The sequence below is a fragment of the Syngnathus typhle genome, linkage group LG4 (genome assembly GCF_033458585.1).
Source record: "Syngnathus typhle isolate RoL2023-S1 ecotype Sweden linkage group LG4, RoL_Styp_1.0, whole genome shotgun sequence".
Taxonomy (NCBI): domain Eukaryota; kingdom Metazoa; phylum Chordata; class Actinopteri; order Syngnathiformes; family Syngnathidae; genus Syngnathus; species Syngnathus typhle.
In genome coordinates this window covers 11,906,979-11,927,417 of record NC_083741.1, presented here as the reverse complement: position 1 = coordinate 11,927,417, position 20,439 = coordinate 11,906,979, and the positions used below count along the sequence as shown (strand labels likewise).

At 40.6% G+C, this 20,439-nt stretch overlaps 1 protein-coding gene and 25 non-coding genes across 27 annotated transcripts; all 26 read left to right on the top strand.

Moving 5' to 3' along the window:
• Positions 1–1,834: 1,834 nt before the first annotated feature.
• itgb6 (integrin, beta 6) lies at positions 1,835–20,257 on the top strand. Of its 2 annotated transcripts, XR_009714228.1 has the most exons (17): positions 1,835–1,988; positions 5,183–5,336; positions 6,943–7,022; positions 7,114–7,312; positions 7,378–7,624; positions 7,965–8,130; positions 8,198–8,359; positions 8,453–8,548; positions 8,655–8,744; positions 10,260–10,394; positions 10,520–10,940; positions 11,015–11,237; positions 12,133–12,227; positions 18,662–18,775; positions 18,876–19,042; positions 19,225–19,378; positions 19,915–20,257. XR_009714228.1 is itself a non-coding variant. In XM_061276959.1 (16 exons), the coding sequence occupies exons 2-16, from the start codon at positions 5,282–5,284 to the stop codon at positions 19,321–19,323; spliced, it is 2,349 nt and encodes a 782-aa protein (XP_061132943.1). In that variant the 5' UTR covers positions 1,835–1,988; positions 5,183–5,281; the 3' UTR covers positions 19,324–20,257. The 2 variants fall into 2 exon arrangements, 1 of the variants encoding a protein (XP_061132943.1); XM_061276959.1 differs by having other exon boundaries at positions 19,225–20,257.
• trnaf-gaa (transfer RNA phenylalanine (anticodon GAA)) lies at positions 13,135–13,207 on the top strand. Its single transcript has one exon. It is a non-coding gene; the product is annotated as a tRNA-Phe (tRNA).
• trnaf-gaa (transfer RNA phenylalanine (anticodon GAA)) lies at positions 13,330–13,402 on the top strand. Its single transcript has one exon. It is a non-coding gene; the product is annotated as a tRNA-Phe (tRNA).
• On the top strand, positions 13,525–13,597 carry trnaf-gaa (transfer RNA phenylalanine (anticodon GAA)). Its single transcript has one exon. It is a non-coding gene; the product is annotated as a tRNA-Phe (tRNA).
• Positions 13,720–13,792, top strand: trnaf-gaa (transfer RNA phenylalanine (anticodon GAA)). The gene has a single exon. It is a non-coding gene; the product is annotated as a tRNA-Phe (tRNA).
• Positions 13,915–13,987, top strand: trnaf-gaa (transfer RNA phenylalanine (anticodon GAA)). The gene has a single exon. It is a non-coding gene; the product is annotated as a tRNA-Phe (tRNA).
• On the top strand, positions 14,109–14,181 carry trnaf-gaa (transfer RNA phenylalanine (anticodon GAA)). Its single transcript has one exon. It is a non-coding gene; the product is annotated as a tRNA-Phe (tRNA).
• trnaf-gaa (transfer RNA phenylalanine (anticodon GAA)) lies at positions 14,303–14,375 on the top strand. The gene has a single exon. It is a non-coding gene; the product is annotated as a tRNA-Phe (tRNA).
• trnaf-gaa (transfer RNA phenylalanine (anticodon GAA)) lies at positions 14,498–14,570 on the top strand. The gene has a single exon. It is a non-coding gene; the product is annotated as a tRNA-Phe (tRNA).
• trnaf-gaa (transfer RNA phenylalanine (anticodon GAA)) lies at positions 14,693–14,765 on the top strand. The gene has a single exon. It is a non-coding gene; the product is annotated as a tRNA-Phe (tRNA).
• trnaf-gaa (transfer RNA phenylalanine (anticodon GAA)) lies at positions 14,888–14,960 on the top strand. Its single transcript has one exon. It is a non-coding gene; the product is annotated as a tRNA-Phe (tRNA).
• Positions 15,080–15,152, top strand: trnaf-gaa (transfer RNA phenylalanine (anticodon GAA)). The gene has a single exon. It is a non-coding gene; the product is annotated as a tRNA-Phe (tRNA).
• trnaf-gaa (transfer RNA phenylalanine (anticodon GAA)) lies at positions 15,275–15,347 on the top strand. The gene has a single exon. It is a non-coding gene; the product is annotated as a tRNA-Phe (tRNA).
• On the top strand, positions 15,470–15,542 carry trnaf-gaa (transfer RNA phenylalanine (anticodon GAA)). Its single transcript has one exon. It is a non-coding gene; the product is annotated as a tRNA-Phe (tRNA).
• trnaf-gaa (transfer RNA phenylalanine (anticodon GAA)) lies at positions 15,664–15,736 on the top strand. The gene has a single exon. It is a non-coding gene; the product is annotated as a tRNA-Phe (tRNA).
• trnaf-gaa (transfer RNA phenylalanine (anticodon GAA)) lies at positions 15,859–15,931 on the top strand. The gene has a single exon. It is a non-coding gene; the product is annotated as a tRNA-Phe (tRNA).
• On the top strand, positions 16,054–16,126 carry trnaf-gaa (transfer RNA phenylalanine (anticodon GAA)). The gene has a single exon. It is a non-coding gene; the product is annotated as a tRNA-Phe (tRNA).
• trnaf-gaa (transfer RNA phenylalanine (anticodon GAA)) lies at positions 16,248–16,320 on the top strand. Its single transcript has one exon. It is a non-coding gene; the product is annotated as a tRNA-Phe (tRNA).
• trnaf-gaa (transfer RNA phenylalanine (anticodon GAA)) lies at positions 16,443–16,515 on the top strand. Its single transcript has one exon. It is a non-coding gene; the product is annotated as a tRNA-Phe (tRNA).
• trnaf-gaa (transfer RNA phenylalanine (anticodon GAA)) lies at positions 16,638–16,710 on the top strand. Its single transcript has one exon. It is a non-coding gene; the product is annotated as a tRNA-Phe (tRNA).
• Positions 16,833–16,905, top strand: trnaf-gaa (transfer RNA phenylalanine (anticodon GAA)). Its single transcript has one exon. It is a non-coding gene; the product is annotated as a tRNA-Phe (tRNA).
• On the top strand, positions 17,028–17,100 carry trnaf-gaa (transfer RNA phenylalanine (anticodon GAA)). Its single transcript has one exon. It is a non-coding gene; the product is annotated as a tRNA-Phe (tRNA).
• trnaf-gaa (transfer RNA phenylalanine (anticodon GAA)) lies at positions 17,220–17,292 on the top strand. The gene has a single exon. It is a non-coding gene; the product is annotated as a tRNA-Phe (tRNA).
• trnaf-gaa (transfer RNA phenylalanine (anticodon GAA)) lies at positions 17,415–17,487 on the top strand. Its single transcript has one exon. It is a non-coding gene; the product is annotated as a tRNA-Phe (tRNA).
• On the top strand, positions 17,610–17,682 carry trnaf-gaa (transfer RNA phenylalanine (anticodon GAA)). Its single transcript has one exon. It is a non-coding gene; the product is annotated as a tRNA-Phe (tRNA).
• Positions 17,803–17,875, top strand: trnaf-gaa (transfer RNA phenylalanine (anticodon GAA)). Its single transcript has one exon. It is a non-coding gene; the product is annotated as a tRNA-Phe (tRNA).
• Positions 20,258–20,439: the final 182 nt, after the last annotated feature.

Genomic DNA, 20,439 nt, shown 5'->3' with positions numbered 1-20,439 from the left:
CACACACCAAAATCTTCTCTCACACAAAACCTGACTTTCATTTTTGAAAAAAAAAAAAATCATTTAGACAAAAACAGTCTTGCACATTGAGAAAGATTTTTGGGTGAGTGGAAGCGCGAATGAAAGGTTTATTGTTGTTGCTATCAACTATGCACACATCCCAAAACAAAACCATCACTCAATATTTGACTCTCACTGTCAAAAATGACTTGTTTTTGTCTGTAAGTTTTATATCTTAGTACGTACAAAGAATTTCGGTCAAAAAGTGAGCAATCCACTGTTTTGGTGTGGTTTTTCATTGGCACTGTATTTTTGACACTCCCATAAATGAATCCAGCGTTTCCTGTGTGTGTGACGCATCATTCAATGTCATCTCCAGGAATACACATCCGGCCAAAACACACACAGATGTCCATCACATTCCATTTTTAATGGCATCAAGCCCGCCAACACGTGGAACATGCCAAGTATCTCTCACTCGCTCTCTCCCTCCGCCTCTCGCTTTAATTCACCACAGCTGAAGAGACACATGGCACTGATCCCTTGAGAAAGCTCAAGGTTAGACACAGGGCAGCGACATGAAAAGAGGGACGAGAGGGGGGCCGCCTTAGTGCCTAATCTGGTTTATGTAGTGATACAATCAGTAATTGAACACGTGGGACGGCTCAGATGCCGAGTGCTATCTTCTATCAATGGCCTATCATTGTCACTCAAATAATCCCGCTAATCGTTATGGAATATATTCTTGAGGACGAGGCGAGTGGCGGTCAATGCTCTGAGAAATAATTGAATTTACGACCTATGAAGCTGTATTCATTTTTTGGTCTTTCTCTTGTGGCTGTTATTGTTTTTGTTCAATCAGATTTCAGCTTCTATGTGTTGCCATGTCAATCTGATCTGCCCAGAGCGTTCAAAATCAGACATGCTCACCCATGTAATTTAAACTGTATTAGCAATGGGACTGTTTCCTTTTCCAATCAAATTTGAAATTGGCCCTCACAGCGTCGCAGTGATGTCAACATTTGGCCATTTTCTGATTGCTTGGTTGTTGAGTGATTGGTTCTGAGAGAGCCAATTTCATCTGGTAAAAGGCTTCTGTTGCGATTTGCACACATTATGTTTTAGTAAACATTTAGTAAACTGTATTTCTGGTGAGTATGATGTTATTCATAAACTTTATGTTTTTGAGAAGCTTTTTGTGAGAGACAAAAAGAAGACATGGACCTTAAGCAGCATATCAGGGATATTGAATTGCGTATTATAGTACTGAACTTGTACGCTCTTTGTCCTCACTGGTAGAACAAAACGTCACTAGTCTAGAATTTGTTTTTGTTTTTTACACTACTGTATTATTATTATCGACGACATTTCTTCACAAAAGTGCGACAACTGTCATACGAGTAAGACAACATGCATGTTAAAGGTGAAGCCAAAAAAGTTTTGGTCCTACTCGAAAAGTTCACTACTACTGAGTAGTACTATTATTGGGCCAAGAGTACCACTAGAAATGGAAAAATGACACAGCCCTTCCTGGAGCGCATTGATCGTTCTACTAGTCAGCTAATTTGTATTACTATTGAGGATAAAAAGTGTATGAGTACAGGGACCTTAAGCTTGATATCAAGCTTTTACACTTTATTCTTTGAGTAAGAGGCAGAGTGGAGCTCTCGGGCAACAGTTGCTACTGTCACTCATTGTCATCTCTCTCTCTCTCACACGCACACACACACACACACGCACACACCCACACACACATACTCACCCACGTTGGGACACACACATACACACGGGCAGCGGGGTCACCCATGCTTCATAAAGGGCGCCATTACAATGGCTTTTCTGTTTCTCTGAGTGCAGAGCTGAGATACAATAGGCCCAAATGAATGCGTTGCCCTGATGCGGCCCCACGTCTCGCCATTTTTCACCGGATGACAGCAAGGACGACGCAGCCGGATGGGGCAGCATGGTTTCAAAGGACGCCCCTGAAGGTGAGCCCTCTAATTGCAGGCATCGCGATACGCTAGTTGTCGTAGTAGTAGATCATATGATTTGTGAGAGAATGATTTACGGCATGCTGAATTTGAATGAGTGACCCTCTTTAAAATTCAGGTGGAGTGACAACTATGTTACTCGAGCTTAATTGCCACATGCCCACTAACCTGTAGTTCACTAATAAGATTCAATTGCATATTATGAGGCAAATACTATGTGCTCGGGTTTCCCACTTTGTAGTACTTATGACATTTCAGTCGAAAATTCTACCGGTTAACATCCGGCACTTCACTAGTAGTGTGAAGATGTAAATTGATACGCACTTGCCTTTTGCCTCGCTAATAACTGTCTATAGCTGTCCTTCTAATATGTCCAAGTGCATGGTGAACAAAAAAAATTCACAGAGTGTCGCTTCAAAAGTGGCAAGGTGGAGCAAAAATAGAGCCGAGAGGCCTGAGCATATGGGAATTTGAGCTTAAGGATGATATATGAGTACACTGTCCTCATTAGTAAGACAATTCAGCACACTCATGGACTGACAAGGGTGCAATAATAATAATTAAAAGAACGTAATGCTTTTTAATGCTTAATGCTTTTTTCCACAAATTTATGACATTTCTCCACACTAGTAGGACAACTACATCTTACTGATGTAATGACGCAACATTTTGCATCTGCATATTACTAGTGCTTAAGGAAAAGCAACACATGTTGACTAGCAGACTTTTATTTAAAAACAGCAGCAACAGCAGGCAAAACAGCCAAGATTTGAACTGCTGAAGCTTCAGTCACTGGGTAACGCAACTCGCCCTACCAACTGACCCAAAATCGTTTGTCAGGACCAGTATGTTGAAACGACCAGCATGGTTTTGTTGTGTTTTTATGCTGGTCTCTCAAAGTAGTAATAGCAGCAAGAGCAAAACAAAATTCGGACACTTTGGTTAGCAATGTACCAGCTCTACCAGTTGAGCCAAGCCACCTAGCAACACCAGCGTGTTGTTGTTGACCTGAAATTTGGTGAGCCGTTTGGTTGTGACCTGAGATCTGGCAACAGTAATGTCATTTTCAGAAACAAGTGGCAAAATAGCCACCCCCAGAGATGGATAAAAACATGCATAAAAACTTAGACACAATGTTTTGACTAGTAGGGCTGCACAGGACATATTGTTCCAGAGAATTTTTTTTTTTGAAGTGGTGCGGTTAACCTCCCCTTTAAATGCTTAAACACATTTTGTATTCGTGATCATTTTTGTCCTCAATATTCTGACAACTTTGGAGTAGCACAATCACATTACTAGTGAGGCAAAATGGTGCATTTGTTGACAACTGCGTGCTACTAGTTTGACCTTAACATGGATAGCATGGGTAGCAGTTGTCAGGTAGTGCACTTTGCCCTACTAGTAACATAGTAGCTACGAGTATGTCAAGTGAGGTCAAAGGGAATATGATAATGTATATAATGAATGACCTTAAACTGGTTATCGAGAGTCTGGAATATATTCTCTAGCGGTCTGAGTGGGATTGGTATGGTGAAGTGTGTGTACAGTATGTGCAGTTGACTGGCGGGGTGACAGATGGATGGGACTCCCCCAGAGAGATCGATATGGGCGTGGTGCTGAATGCAGGGATTCTTCAGAGTAATGAAAAACGCTGATATTTTCCCCGCAGGTGTTTACAGTTCAACACCTTCTCATTGGTATGGCTGGTTTGTTTTCAAAGGAAGTCAAGACTGACAAATGTCTGGCCAGACTATGATTCATATTCATGCCCCCAGTGCTGTTAATAATTGAGCTCCTGTTATGTGCCTGAGCAATACGGAAAGAAAGGCGTTATTTACAAATGGTGCGGCCTGTCTGGCTTTTGTCAAAGTTCATGCTCCTATTATTGTGCACTTGTGCTTCACATAGTGTACACTGCACAACTATTACTAGACCTCTGCTTCTCAATCTAAATCATAAAATTTGACAGGGCATTTTTATTCACAGGCTTTTATATTGAGCAGAATTAGACTGTGACTGTGCTCTTCATGTTGTGGTTGGTGAGTTTAACTTTGCCCTAATTGATGTGTTTATGCATGTGTGGAAATTTGCCATGACAAGTTATTTTATTAGAGTAGGCTACATGTGTGATGCAGCTCAAAAGTTACAGATGTCCTTATTTTAGTACTAAATTGCACACATAATCTTCAGCTGCACCAGGAAAATGATCAAACTTGCTGTTTTATTGATTGATTGTTGATTAATGGAATTGTAATATTGCAATTAGTTATCAGCTCTCTATGCCAGTGATATATAATGACCGGCTGAACAATTAAATGTTCTTCCACTTGATGGCAAGAGGTACAGAATAACGGAAGCATGTTCAGCCATGTTTTTGCGATGGAAAATATGTGCCGAAATATGAAATATTTTCTTTTGACCAATAAAGGCCGTGTTATTCTCCATTGAATACTTTTGGAGCGGAGGGGAGCGCATGATTTAAAGAAATTGTGCAAAGAGGAATGGCCTCCTCGCATCTTGGGTAACATAGGTGCTGCCTGGTTGGCAAAAGGGGGTTGTACAAAGTATGAACAAAAGGGGTGGTAATACACATGATTTGATGGAAAAGAAGTATTACTTAATGTAGAATGTTTTTGCCACTGAACTAATGCACTTAAAGGTTGGACCTTCATTTTTTTTATCATTTTGGTCCTATTACACCTTAAAATTATTATTATTATCATTATTATTATAAGCTAAAGAACTCATCTTGCTACTATATACATGTATAAATCACAGCAGCGGAACTCGAGGGGCACGCCTAAATGAGTGAATTGCAAGTTTGAATTTTTTTTATACTGCCAAAAAATCTTAAACTAATGTTGCAGTTTGTTTTGACTTTTAACAAGCCTTTACAACCCCTTCCTATTGTCCTTTTAAGTAAATGATTAAATAAATGTGCTTAAAGTTTTAAGTAATAATGATTAATTTCAGACGCGCTGGAGGTCACCGCTCCAACATTGTGCGCGTAATGGACTTTTTAAGAGTGAGCAAGCTTCCTCCCTTTTTCTAAAGCTTCCTCAATAAGAGTGCACAGCATGTACATGTTGACAAGTTAGCGGTCTACGGAAGTGATCATAAAAGGTAGCTCAGGTGAGGCTGCGAATCACCTCCTCTTCCTCCCCCCTCCCTTCCCCGTCCCCTTTCGCCAGGTAAAAGTGCACGGCGGCGCGTCTCCTCCGCACCACCTTCGTTGGAGAAGCTGGCGTGTAAATATGAGACAAGTTGAAGTCACGTCACGGACTTACTAAATGGGGTTTCTCCAACTGGGCCTGATTTTCCACTACTTGATCACCACGGTGGAGGGTGAGCACACAACGAGTGTATACGTATTTGTCTATTATGTGTGTATAGTGCAAACAAAATGTGCAAGTGTGATACCACCTTCTTGTTTACTATCCCAATCATATCATATAGAGATTGTCGTTTATTACACCTGACCCCAGTAATTGCAACGTTTACTCCTGAACCCCGTTTATTGCGGGGAGAGCGTAGATTCACTCGTGATAAGTGAAAATCAGCAATATAAAGCCAATTAAGAATAATATATATCTTCAAAGGTTTATCCCTCTTAAATGAATGAAATACACTTAAAAGTGTTGTTATATTAAAATGAAAACTAAACCAAAAAATAGAAACTAAATTAAAAACATTTTTGTTCACAAAATAAAACAAATATTTTCCAATGAAATCTAGCTGAAATTTACATCTTAAAACTAAAATTATCAATAATTATAGTGGAAATGTCCTTCGCTTTTGTTTCTTTCATCATACACAAGTTCATTACATGTATTTATTTTAGTTTTGCTGTACAGCACATTCCTAGCTGTAAAGAACCAAGGTCGGTTGTTCAAGAGTTGTAGTGTACTTAACTTCATGTCACAATCGCCTCCTACTCCTTTTCGAGCATTCTTTATTGATTTATTATTATTATTATTATTATTATTATTATTATTATTATTATTATTATTATTATTATTATTATTATTATTATTATTAATAATTTAATTTATTTATTTCTGTTTGTTGGTTTATTTTTTGTTTGTTTGTTGTATGGACTTATATGTGGCACTTTAGAGTGTTATTTGTTTTGTTTTGTTTTTTTCTTTTTTGTTTTGGATGTTCAAAATAAAGATATCAATCAATCAATCAAACAATACAATGACACCTTTTTATTTATTTATTTTGAACTCAACAAATGCTCCAGATAAAAAAACAAACTGAATACTAAAACAAATGAAAACTAAGCTTAAGCTAAACATAAGCAACACATAATGTTTAAGCTAAACATTCAAATTTTCTTAATATACATTAAGAAACTTTTTTGAAAAACAAATTAAAAGTAACTGGAATTTAATATTCTTTTTTAATACAGTATTGTCTTGTGAATTCTTTGTTGTATATATTTAAAAACAAAAATGCTCAACCCAATAATAAAAAATGATAAACAAATATTATTTATCCAAATCAACAATCTTAATGTGAACATACATTTTGTGATATAGGCCTTAATACAAGTACTACTTTAACACAAATGGAGCAGGAACACATTCAAACGAAGCACACAAGGTTTGTTATAGCTGAATTTCAAAGCCTTGATTGGTGTTAGCGATAGTTAGTAGCGGTGACTATTAGTCAGTCCAGCACGACTACTTACATGCCGGGGGCTTGGATGACTCAAGTCATTGAACAGATTTGTCACAAGGGTCTGCTCGGAGTTAGATTTTGGTGTCAGTCAGCCCTGGGTGTTCTTTTTTTTTTCTGCCAGTGTTGTTCTGCTGACTTAAAAACATGGTTTTGTTTTATTGTGTTATGTATATTGTAATGAATTGTCAGGTAAATTGTAAAAGTAAAACTGTTATTGTACCACATCTTGTTGGAAGTGATTTTTGTCTGTGTGTGTGCTTTGTAGGTTCATGTTCAGCTGATGGTGCTGTGACTTGTGATCTTTGTCTCCAGCTCGGTCCACACTGTGCCTGGTGTACACAAGAGGTTGGCAGCAGCATCCCAAACCACAAAACACTCGGCCAAATGTGTGATTTTTTTTGTCATAGCATAATAATAATGTCCATTTTCATCTCAGAATTTTACAAACTGGTTGTCAGTCAGTGAAAGATGTGACTCACCAGAGCGCTTGCTGGCAAATGGCTGTCCAGAGAGCCTGTTGGAGTTTCCCATTTCTACGGGAAAAATCCTCCTGGATCAACCACTTGGGAAGAAGAGTGGCAACCTGAACGTCACTCAGATCTCCCCACAGAAAATGGCACTGAAGCTACGACCTGGTATGCAATTTCTAGTTTCTGAGCTTTGGATCGCCATGAAGCGTGTTGGTTTTCTTTTTGGACAGGCGGTCAAGTGACTTTCCAGGTGAAAATCCAGCACACTGAAGACTACCCTGTGGACCTCTACTATCTCATGGACTTGTCAGCGTCTATGTATGATGATCTGCAGATGATCAAGGACCTTGGCTCCACCCTGTCCAAGGAGATGGCCAAACTTACCAGTAAATTTCGCATGGGCTTTGGCTCTTTTGTGGAGAAACCAGTTCTGCCCTACATCAAGATTACAGAAGAGGAGCTGGCCAACCCTTGCAGGTAACACAGAGCTGGCCAATATAGTTAAAATGACTTAACTCAGAGAAAACCAGATTTGATCTAAATACTGATTATAGCCTTCTTCTCTACTGCTGTACCAAAGTGTTAATCAAATAAATTACAGGATATTTCATACGTCATTGTTTTTGTTTTAATTACTGCAATTGATTATTACTTAATTAAAAATTACTACAAGACTCACAATTTATTTACAGATTGTCAGACTTTGTGTGCAGTCATCTAACAAGACTAAATGAAGGTTTTGAGCTCTGTTACTTCTTACTGTAGTTTTTTTTTAATGTTTACCAGGGCTGTCTTTTTTTTTGTTTCTTTGTTACAGTAGTGCCGATGCAACCTGCCTGCCGACGTTTGGCTACAAACACGTCTTGTCCCTTACGAGCAACACGGACAAATTCAACGGGATGGTCTCCGTGCAGGATGTGTCTGCAAACGTTGATATTCCGGAGTGTGGCTTCGATGCCGTCATGCAAGCAGCTGTTTGCGGGGTAAGAGTGACATTCAAACACAAATACTCAACAAAAGTGAGCGAGACCAACAATGTTCTCCTGATAGGACAGGATAGGTTGGAGGAATGATTCCATGCGTTTGCTGGTGTTTGTCAGCGATGCTGACTCACACTTTGGAATGGACAGTAGAATGGCCGGCATAGTGATTCCCAACGATGGCCAGTGTCACCTGGACACCAACAATGAATACTCCATGTCCACAAAGCAGGTTTTGAGCCCTTTCATTTTCACTTTCCTCACGTTGAACTCGCCACGATCCCAATCACCCCTCGCTCGTCATGCTTTGTGTTATTCTCCCTAGGAGTATCCAACTCTGGGCCAGTTGATTGATAAAGTAGTGGAGAACAATATCTTATTGATATTTGCTGTGACAGAAAAGCAGAAGCAGAACTATGAAGTGAGATTCTAAAAACATTATTATTGTAGTGTGTCTTCCCTGTACTGAAGATGCCAGCCTTGTTGTTTGCGTTAACGCTTGGACTGCTTTTCCCTCACCGTCACAGAACTATGCAAATCTGATACCTGGTGCCACAGTTGGAGTCGTGGCCACGGATTCTCACAACATCCTTGAACTGATTTTAACGGCGTACAAAGTGAGTGCTGAGCAAAAATTGTTTGTGGTTGAAAGAACTTTCCCAGGCGTTTTTTTTCTTCAAATCCCTCTTTCATTCTTTCTCCTATGACACTTCCTTACACCTCATGGGGATTTGCGTCAGCCTGTTCACCTGCAAGTCCTGTCTTGTCCCGACGCTTTGATGTCTTTTTGTCTCACTCATTTTTCTCGGCAGCTTGTGCTTCTTCGTTGTAGTTTTGTGTAAATCCAGGTTGTGATGGCAAAGTTCCCATCATTCAGTGACAGTTACATCATTTGTGAACAATTGTGAAAATGTGTTTGCTAACTCAAGCGTGACTATTCAGTGGAGACTCTCCTATCGTGGGGTTAATGTATACACAGAAGTCTTGGAAAGATTTATGAGCATTCAGTCCATGTTTGTCAGTTTATGGTGTGTGTATGCTCTTCGTCCTCAAGGAATGAACACTTCAGTGCACCAGTAGAACAATTAGGGTGCACCAAAAGAATGACTTTAGAATGTTGTTTTTTTAAAGTTAAAAGTTAAGTTAAAGTTAAAGTTTTTTTATACTTCTGTATGACATTTCTGGACATGAGTAATTTCTCAAACTAGCCTTTTATTAAATGTCCATCGACAATACAGATCTATATACCAGTAGAGAACGGCTGTGTGAGATCTTGGTATACGACCCATGCCTTCTAGTTGAGCCTAGTAGTGTTATTAGTGCAGCGGCGTAGTTTACGAAGTCGGATTTCTGGAATACTAAGAGGCTAAAAGTGGCAGTAGTAGTTCAAAAAACATTGAGTTACTAGAAAGCAAATACCAATACAAGGTATCTTTATAGGGCTGATAGCCAGCCTTATTCTAAGGTATCGGTACTTGCAGCACCCTCTCGTTGCCGTTTTAGGATTAAGAACTAGAATAAAGCATGCATGTCTGACAGATGCCCATTAAAGACTTCTGTATGTATGGGAACACAAGATAATAATAGAAAATTGCCATTAATTGTCACCAGGGTCAATGACTTCTGATATCGGTTTGAAAAAAAAAAAATGGTATCGAAACTCTTTTTTGCATGAATGTGCGATGGCCGTTCTACTCATTTCTGAACTGTATCATTAGAATCCATATGATGGATTGCTCAAACAACTTTCCATCATATAATTGATTGTATGTAATCATTGTTTTTGTTTAACTAAAGACACTGCAAGTGTTCAAAGAACAAGCAATGAAGCCTTTAAGCACCCGGACGGCTTGTCACAAAGTTCATTTGTCTACTACGCCTTTCTTTTTGCTCAGGTGAGCCATCAGTCTTTCCTCGGGTTATTTTTACAGCTCAGAACACCTGGAATGATGACTCACCTTTAAAAGAGCACAAAGACGGAAGGCTTTGCACATTACGGGTCACCACAACGTGAAATTGACCTGACAATACCTGGAAAAGTCCGCTGAATCATGCAATAACAGATTTCAGAGGAATGATCCTTGAGTGAGATGTTTCTTTGATAAAGACGTTGTGCTTTTGCTGCTTTACAGGAATTGCGATCAGAGATTGAACTAGAGGTCCTTGGAGACACTGAAGGGCTCCGGATGTCCTTTGCTGCTATTTGTCCAAATGGTACAGTCCTGACAGAGCTCAAACAATGTTCTAATGTCAAACCTGGAGAGACGGTAAGTTGTGCTCACACTTAATTGCTTTTCCAAAACATTCTTGCACCAATTTTCTGTCTTTCCATCTGTTAGTCTATTGTAAGTTTGTAACAATCATCACTGCCCCCCGACTCTTCCTCTCTTAGGTCGTGTTCAATGTGTCTGTGGAGCTTCCAGGATGCCTGTCTGAAAGTCGACGCTTCTCCTTCAAGCCAGTGGGCCTCCAGGACGCTTTGGACATCGAATTAGAATCTCTGTGCTCCTGCGATTGTGGACAGCCTCCTCAGGCTGGCAACGACAGCCGATGCACGGAGGGCCAGGGGACCTTCCACTGTGGCGTGTGCGTGTGTCAGCCGGGCTTCTCGGGAGCCGAGTGCGAATGCAATGAGGAAAGCGCGTTGTTGAGCAACTGCGCGGCAAACAACGAGAGCGACGTATGCAGCGGTCAGGGGCAATGTTACTGCGGAGAGTGTGTGTGCGACACATCCAGCTTTGGTCTCATCTACGGACCTTACTGCGAGTGTGACAACTACTCTTGTGCTCGCTTTCGTGGGGAGCTCTGTGGAGGTGGGGCAATTATATTTCTTATGGATTGTTCATGTGGTTTTGTGGCGAGTCTTTTTAGCGTGTTTGTGTTTTAGGCCACGGGGTGTGTGACTGTGGGGAGTGTCAGTGCCAAAGTGGCTGGACAGGGGAGTACTGTAACTGCAGCAGCAGCAGCGAGGCCTGCCTTTCCCAAGATGGAGTCCTGTGCAGCGGCCGGGGCAAGTGCGAGTGCGGCCACTGTGTCTGCTTGGTACAGGGAGCATCGGGGGACTTGTGTGAGAAGTGCCCCACATGTGGAGATGCCTGTTCAATAGCAAGGTTAGATCACGTGACATCTTTTTTTGCTGGCTTTATCTTTGCAATCGGACATGGGCAAACGTGAATTTTTAAACTTTTTTTTTTTTTTTTTACCTATTTTGACCGAGATATCTTGACTTTTGACAGAGATAAAAAAAAAAGTACAAGCAAACCATTGTGGGCCTTTTTTGGAGACAGGTCCACATGCATCTTCATTTTCCTGCCAGGGCAAGTCTAATTTATCGTGTTTAGGAATTTGACAGACCGTGCCGCACCTTTCTGGGTGTTCCAGCCGACCAAGGGCGTTTTCTATTACATGCCCCCAATGTACCTGACAGTAGGTAGACGAGACATTAAACTGGCTAAAAGCAGGTTATCACACATAGACACAGAATCGAGAATGGAAGGCAGTGTCCAATTGCCCACTTCACAGCGGATCTTTTCTTTAAGTCGTGTAAAACATTAAAAAATGCATCCTACCCTAATTCTTGATTTAGGATTAAGAATTAATTTATTGCGGTTTTACGAGGGTATTGTTGTCTTGGGTCAAAGGTGAACAAGTACATACTGTATGCGTGTCCATGGGAAATGAACAGTATGTAAGGGTTAGGTGTGTGAGATGGTGTATCGCACACAATGTGATCTGCCTTGTCCCCTGTGTAGCATATCAGGTTTGGATTTCCTTGTTCACATGTGTCTGCACCCTGCAGGTGACATCAAAAGACAAGCAATGTCTTCAACACGGCACTGAAGGATTTCCTTTCGCTATTGTAAAGCAGCTGTTGCTTCTCGTGCCATTTGATAGCTACGTTAACAAGAAGAAGGGCGGCCTTGGGAAAATGCTGTATCTGTGATTGATACTGTGACTTCTTTAGACTATTGTAGTATGTGTCATGGACTTTAAATTTCATTCCAGGACGTGTGTGGAGTGCCACCTCCAAGCAAAAGAGGATGCTGAGCTGTGTGAGTTAAAGTGCAGTCTCCCCAAGATTCACATCAACACAACAACAGGTACATTACTCGTAAAGGAAGCGAGGCCGCCATTGAACCGCTTTCCTTGCTTTTAAAGGGAACCGATTACGGATTTTTTAATTGCCCGTGTCTAATCTAATAGATTGCTCCTTTGAGTGCCTGCCCATACAGAAAACCATTTGAACTTGTATTCAATATCCTTGACATCCTTTGGGTTCTTGACAATTCATTGCACTGATAGGACGACATAACTAGAACAAGCGGCTTACTAGTTGTGTTTTGTATTAAAGTTCTGTACGTTCATTGAACAACTTTGGCAAACTAATAGTACAGCTAAATTTTTCCTAATGGGGTTAAACTACTTGTGATGTTACTAGTAGGGTCCAGGAGACTACTGGTATGTGGCCTTGTAGTTTTAATAGTGCAGCACAGTCGCTTACTAGGAAGGTTGAAATGTGTCCTAATTGGACAAATGTGGCACCAAGTCATGGAGGAAAACTAATCCTATGACTTGGAGAAATTGTGGCTTACAAGCATCTAGGTGTACAAAACGAAATAGCTCAGTTGGGAGAGCGTTAGACTGAAGATCTAAAGGTCCCTGGTGCTATCCCGCGTTTCGGCATTAAAGTCTTCTGTGGGAAGTTCTGTCAGCAGTTACACACTATGCTTGTTAGCTAAATTGTTATTCACAAGCTAAATTGTTACTCACAAGCATTTAGGCGTACAAAGCGATGTAAATCAAGGTATTTTGTACTGAGCCGAAATAGCTCAGTTGGGACAGACTGAAGATCTAAAGGTCCCTGGTTCGATCCCGGGTTTCGGCATTAAAGTCTTCTGTGGGAAGTTCTGTCAGCAGTTACACACTATGCTTGTTGGCTAAATTGTTACTCACAAGCATTTAGGCGTACAAAACGATGTAAATCAAGGTATTATTACTTTGTACTGAGCCGAAATAGCTCAGTTGGGAGAGCGTTAGACTGAAGATCTAAAGGTCCCTGGTTCGATCCCGGGTTTCGGCATTAAAGTCTTCTGTGGGAAGTTCTGTCAGCAGTTACACACTATGCTTGTTAGCTAAATTAATACTCACAAGCATTTAGGCGTACAAAACCGTGTAAATCAAAATATTATTATTGAGTGCTGAGCCGAAATAGCTCAGTTGGGAGAGCGTTAGACTGAAGATCTAAAGGTCCCTGGTTCGATCCCGGGTTTCGGCATTGAAATCTTCTGTGGGAAGTTCTGTCAGCAGTTATACACTATGCTTGTTAGCTAAATTGTTACTCACAAGCATTTAGGCGTACAAAAGGGTGTAAATCAAAATATTATTATTGTGTACTCAGCCGAAATAGCTCAGTTGGGAGAGCGTTAGACTGAAGATCTAAAGGTCCCTGGTTCGATCCCGGGTTTTGGCATTAAAGTCTTCTGTGGGAAGTTCTGTCAGCAGTTATACACTATGCTTGTTAGCTAAATTGTTACTCCCAAGCATTTAGGCGTACAAAGCGATGTAAATCAAGGTATTATTACTTTGTACTGAGCCGAAATAGCTCAGTTGGGAGAGCGTTAGACTGAAGATCTAAAGGTCCCCGGTTTGATACCGGGTTTCGGCATTAAAGTCTTCTGTGGGAAGTTCTGTCAGCAGTTACACACTATGCTTGTTGGCTAAATTGTTACTCACAAGCATTTAGGCGTACAAAAGGGTGTAAATCAAAATATTATTATTGTGTACTCAGTCGAAATAGCTCAGTTGGGAAAGCGTTAGACTGAAGATCTAAAGGTCCCTGGTTCGATCCCGGGTTTCGGCATTAAAGTCTTCTGTGGGAAGTTCTGTCAGCAGTTATACACTATGCTTGTTAGCTAAATTGTTACTCACAAGCATTTAGGCGTACAAAAGGGTGTAAATCAAAATATTATCTTGCGTGCTGAGCCGAAATAGCTCAGTTGGGAGAGCGTTAGACTGAAGATCTAAAGGTCCCTGGTTCGATCCCGGGTTTCGGCATTAAAGTCTTCTGTGGGAAGTTCTGTCAGCAGTTACACACTATGCTTGTTAGCTAAATTGTTACTCACAAGCATTTAGGCGTACAAAAGGGTGTAAATCAAAATATTATCTTGCGTGCTGAGCCGAAATAGCTCAGTTGGGAGAGCGTTAGACTGAAGATCTAAAGGTCCCTGGTTCGATCCCGGGTTTCGGCATTGAAGTCTTCTGTGGGAAGTTCTGTCAGCAGTTACACACTATGCTTGTTAGCTAAATTAACACTCACAAGCATTTAGGCGTACAAAACCGTGTAAATCAAAATATTATTATTGAGTGCTGAGCCGAAATAGCTCAGTTGGGAGAGCGTTAGACTGAAGATCTAAAGGTCCCTGGTTCGATCCCGGGTTTCGGCATTGAAGTCTTCTGTGGGAAGTTCTGTCAGCAGTTATACACTATGCTTGTTAGCTAAATTGTTACTCACAAGCATTTAGGCGTGCAAAAGGGTGTAAATCAAAATATTATTATTGCGTGCTGAGCCGAAATAGCTCAGTTGGGAGAGCGTTAGACTGAAGATCTAAAGGTCCCTGGTTCGATCCCGGGTTTCGGCATCAAAGTCTTCTGTGGGAAGTTCTGTCAGCAGTTACAAACTATGCTTGTTAGCTAAATTGTTACTCACAAGCATTTAGGCGTACAAAACTGTGTAAATCAAAATATTATTATTGAGTGTTGAGCCGAAATAGCTCAGTTGGGAGAGCGTTAGACTGAAGATTTAAAGGTCCCTGGTTCGATCCCGGGTTTTGGCATTGAAGTCTTCTGTGGGAAGTTCTGTCAGCAGTTACACACTATGCTTGTTGAATAAATTACTCACAAGCATTTAGGCGTACAAAGCGATGTAAATCAAGGTATTATTACTTTGTACTGAGCCGAAATAGCTCAGTTGGGAGAGCGTTAGACTGAAGATCTAAAGGTCCCTGGTTCGATCCCGGGTTTCGGCATTAAAGTCTTCTGTGGGAAGTTCTGTCAGCTGTTACACACTATGCTTGTTAGCTAAATTAATACTCACAAGCATTTAGGCGTACAAAACCGTGTAAATCAAAATATTATTATTGAGTGCTGAGCCGAAATAGCTCAGTTGGGAGAGCGTTAGACTGAAGATCTAAAGGTCCCTGGTTCGATCCCGGGTTTCGGCATTGAAGTCTTCTGTGGGAAGTTCTGTCAGCAGTTATACACAATGCTTGTTAGCTAAATTGTTACTCACAAGCATTTAGGCGTGCAAAAGGGTGTAAATCAAAATATTATTATTGTGTACTCAGCCGAAATAGCTCAGTTGGGAGAGCGTTAGACTGAAGATCTAAAGGTCCCTGGTTCGATCCCGGGTTTCGGCATTAAAGTTTTCTGTGGGAAGTTCTGTCAGCAGTTACACACTATGCTTGTTAGCTAAATTGTTACTCACAAGCATTTAGGCGTACAAAAGGGTGTAAATCAAAATATTATCTTGCGTGCTGAGCCGAAATAGCTCAGTTGGGAGAGCGTTAGACTGAAGATCTAAAGGTCCCTGGTTCGATCCCGGGTTTCGGCATTAAAGTCTTCTGTGGGAAGTTCTGTCAGCAGTTATACACCATGCTTGTTAGCTAAATTGTTACTCACAAGCATTTAGGCGTACAAAACGGTGTAAATCAAAATATTATTATTGTGTACTCAGCCGAAATAGCTCAGTTGGGAGAGCGTTAGACTGAAGATCTAAAGGTCCCTGGTTCGATCCCGGGTTTCGGCATTAAAGTTTTCTGTGGGAAGTTCTGTCAGTAGTTACACACTATGCTTGTTAGCTAAATTGTTACTCACAAGCATTTAGGCGTACAAAACGGTGTAAATCAAAATATTATTATTGTGTATTCAGCCGAAATAGCTCAGTTGGGAGAGCGTTAGACTGAAGATCTAAAGGTCCCTGGTTCGATCCCGGGTTTCGGCATTAAAGTCTTCTGTGGGAAGTTCTGTCAGCAGTTATACACTATGCTTGTTAGCTAAATTGTTACTCACAAGCATTTAGGCGTACAAAAGGGTGTAAATCAAAATATTATCTTGCGTGCTGAGCCGAAATAGCTCAGTTGGGAGAGCGTTAGACTGAAGATCTAAAGGTCCCTGGTTCGATCCCGGGTTTCGGCATTAAAGTCTTCTGTGGGAAGTTCTGTCAGCAGTTACACACTATGCTTGTTAGCTAAATTAATACTCACAAGCATTTAGGCGTACAAAACCGTGTAAATCAAAATATTATTAGTGAGTGCTGAGCCGAAATAGCTCAGTTGGGAGAGCGTTAGACTGAAGATCTAAAGGTCCCTGGTTCGATCCCGGGTTTCGGCATTGAAGTCTTCTGTGGGAAGTTCTGTCAGCAATTACACACTATGCTTGTTGGCTAAATTGTTACTCACAAGCATTTAGGCGTACAAAACGATGTAAATCAAGGTATTATTACTTTGTACTGAGCCGAAATAGCTCAGTTGGGAGAGCGTTAGACTGAAGATCTAAAGGTCCCTGGTTCGATCCCGGGTTTCGGCATTAAAGTCTTCTGTGGGAAGTTCTGTCAGCAGTTATACACTATGCTTGTTAGCTAAATTGTTACTCACAAGCATTTAGGCGTACAAAAGGGTGTAAATCAAAATATTATTATTGAGTACTGAGCCGAAATAGCTCAGTTGGGAGAGCGGTGGACTGAAGATCTAAAGGTCCCTGGTTCGATCCCGGGTTTCGGCATCAAAGTCTTCTGTGGGAAGTTCTGTCAGCAGTTACAAACTATGCTTGTTAGCTAAATTGTTACTCACAAGCATTTAGGCGTACAAAACTGTGTAAATCAAAATATTATTATTGAGTGTTGAGCCGAAATAGCTCAGTTGGGAGAGCGTTAGACTGAAGATTTAAAGGTCCCTGGTTCGATCCCGGGTTTTGGCATTGAAGTCTTCTGTGGGAAGTTCTGTCAGCAGTTACACACTATGCTTGTTGAATAAATTACTCACAAGCATTTAGGCGTACAAAGCGATGTAAATCAAGGTATTATTACTTTGTACTGAGCCGAAATAGCTCAGTTTGGAGAGCGTTAGACTGAAGATCTAAAGGTCCCTGGTTCGATACCGGGTTTCGGCATTAAAGTCTTCTGTGGGAAGTTCTGTCAGCAGTTACACATTATGCTTGTTGGCTAAATTGTTACTCACAAGCATTTAGGCGTACAAAAGGGTGTAAATCAAAATATTATTATTGTGTACTCAGCCGAAATAGCTCAGTCGGGAGAGCGTTAGACTGAAGATCTAAAGGTCCCTGGTTCGATCCCGGGTTTCGGCATTAAAGTCTTCTGTGGGAAGTTCTGTCAGCAGTTACACACTATGCTTGTTGGCTAAATTGTTACTCACAAGCATTTAGGCGTACAAAGCGATGTAAATCAAGGTATTATTACTTTGTACTGAGCCGAAATAGCTCAGTTGGGAGAGCGTTAGACTGAAGATCTAAAGGTCCCTGGTTCGATCCCGGGTTTCGGCATTAAAGCTTTCTGTGGGAAGTTCTGTCAGCAGTTACACATTATGCCTGTTAGCTATTGTTACTCACAAGCATTTAGGCGTACAAAACGGTGTAAATCAAAATATTATTATTGCTTGCTGAGCCGAAATAGCTCAGTTGGGAGAGCGTTAGACTGAAGATCTGATGGTCCCTGATTCGATCCCGGGTTCCAGCATTGAAGTCTTCTGTGCAAAGTGCTTTCAGCATTTACTCACCATAATTGTAAGCTAATTCAATACATTAGTAAATTCCTTGGACACATGAGTAAATTAGTTTTATCCTAATAACCATGAATAAAAAACTTGTGGTGTTACACTTTTCATTTAACTTTTGTGTGCAATAAATGTTAATTGAATTATTATTTAGACTCATGTCTAATTTCCTATATTGAAGTACTGGAAAGCTTCATTGGCTTGCAATAATATTCAATATCTATTTTAGAGCTAAAAGGCATATTTTAATGAACACCTAGCCCTACTATGCTACTGTCCTTTAATGTAAGTCAAGATGGTCGTACTCGGAAAGCATTTTACTAAGCGGTGCTTGGTGTACTGAACTATCTGATCATGAGCCATGTCCTTTCAGCAAGTATCGGACAATGGCGAACATATTCTTTACCTTGTTATACAGGCCTGGCTATTGTGGTGCATGTGAACAGCCGATGGAGCGTGGCTTCCTTTAAAGAAGAGATTATTTTAAACACTCTATACTTGTGCAAGCTCAGAGTGATATTTGATCGTGAATGAAGAGTTTTCAAATGTGAAACACAATAATGCAGACCGCACACATGCACGCACACAAATTCCCACATTATAATTCCCCCACACACAGATTGTTGTCTTTGATATGGAAATAACAATGACAGCACAACAGAGGCGAGGATATCCTTTTACATTCTCGCCTCGGTGTTGAGAGGGAAGATGATATACAATTCATTATATATGTTCCAATTTCCTTCCAGAAGTAGACAAGAGTGCCTCTGTGCAATGCATGCTGATGTCCGAAAATGAGTGCTGGATCTCGTTTAGTGTGGTCGGAAGGGACGTGATGACAGTCTACAATCCTCACATGTCTGGTAAGATGGGCAACAAAGTACGCACGATTGATAGATGAATGGATAGATGAATGAATGGATATGTATAGTGGTCGGACGGTGACCTTGTGTCCTGTCCTAGCTTGTCCCGAAGCGCCCAACATCCCCATGATCATCCTGGGGGTCTCACTTTCCATTGTGTGCATTGGGCTGATCCTGCTGGCTGTCTGGAAAGTGCTGGTGTCAGTTCACGACGGTAAAGAGGTGGCCAAGTTTGAGGCTGAGAGAGCAAAGGCAAAGTGGCAAACGGTAAGAATTTTTTTTTCACTCTCAATGATACTATTCAGTTTCTTCAGCATGTAAATAAGAAGCAAGATCATAGAAAAGTTATTTGATACAAAACAAGAGAAATGTCCGACAACTGTGAAGATTGTGTCTTGTTCATTTGAACTCAAAATGATTGCTGTGTGTGTTTTTGTGTTTCCACTCAGGGTACCAACCCACTGTTCAGAAGCTCCACATCTACTTTTAAAAATGTTACCTACAGGAACAGAGAGCAGGAGAAGATGATTTCAATGGACCTCTACTGATTATTCGCTGGAGGCAATGCTGACCGGCATCTGAGTGCACTTATTCTTTGTTTGTGTGAGTGAGTGTGTGTGTCAGAGGTGTTACTAGTATGTGATTTTGGGTGCGTAACAACAAAAAATGTTGCTTTTCCTATATAGGTCATGTAAATAAGCTGTGGTTTAATTTTGGGGTGGGAGAGAATATAATTACAGCATCCAATTTCTGCTCACCAAGTGAGCTGGTAACTTAAAAGAAACACGCAGCCTTCAAAACATAAAAACTCAACAGTGAAACTATACAGAATAACTAATAGGAATGAACTTAAGATATTAACTGTTTTATTTACTAGATTGCTGAGTGCAGCTAGCTACAAACAAATTTACAGCTGTTCACTTGACCACTTCTGTACCGCATTATCCAAGTGTCGTTGTGGTTTGCCGATGTAAAGGAACAGCACTAGTTGAAATAACGGTGATTTTTGAGATTTTTTATTAGACAGGCAGATGATTCCTCTCGGTGGGCAACCACCCACAGACACATTTGTTGTTGTGCGTGTGTGTAAAGTGATATCTGAACATATTCTTTTTTTTTTTTTTCATGACTGCATGAAGCCCTAAATTGGAGTCGTAAGAGACAGAATACTGACAACCGTATGAACAGTCAAGACTGTGCCATCCATCGCTGCTGTTTAACTGCAGTTTGCCTGCAGGTGCAAATGCACACTGTAAGAATACACTGTCTGGTGCGTGAACCTACAAGCTTCAACATGGTAACACACAGCTGAGAGAGAACACTAAAATATTTGAGTGGTCGACTACTGAGAAGAATAAATGTTCTTGTTTTCATCCAATGAATGTAAATGCTAAGTTTTGATTTTCAATGTTTTTTTTTTTTTTATTGTAAAGTAAGGCTGAGCCTTCAATGTTGATAATAAAATGCAATGGTGTGGCACAAGTTTTTCTGAGACTAGAATATTTTTTATTATATCTTATTATATAAGAAATGAAACTTAATGTAAAGTAGGCTCTTTCTTTCTTTTTCTTTCTTTCTTTCTTTCTTTCTTTCTTTCTTTCTTTCTTTCTTTCTTTCTTTCTTTCTTTCTTTCTTTCTTTCTTTCTTTCTTTCTTTCTTTCTTT

Excerpts from the sequence above, each read along its gene's own strand:
- itgb6 (XM_061276959.1), top strand. The coding sequence starts at position 5,282 with ATGGGGTTTCTCCAACTGGGCCTGATTTTCCACTACTTGATCACCACG. Across the intron at positions 7,023-7,113 it reads GTGCCTGGTGTACACAAGAG|AATTTTACAAACTGGTTGTC; the intron begins GTTGGCAGCAGC and ends TTTTCATCTCAG. Across the intron at positions 8,360-8,452 it reads ACTCCATGTCCACAAAGCAG|GAGTATCCAACTCTGGGCCA; the intron begins GTTTTGAGCCCT and ends TATTCTCCCTAG.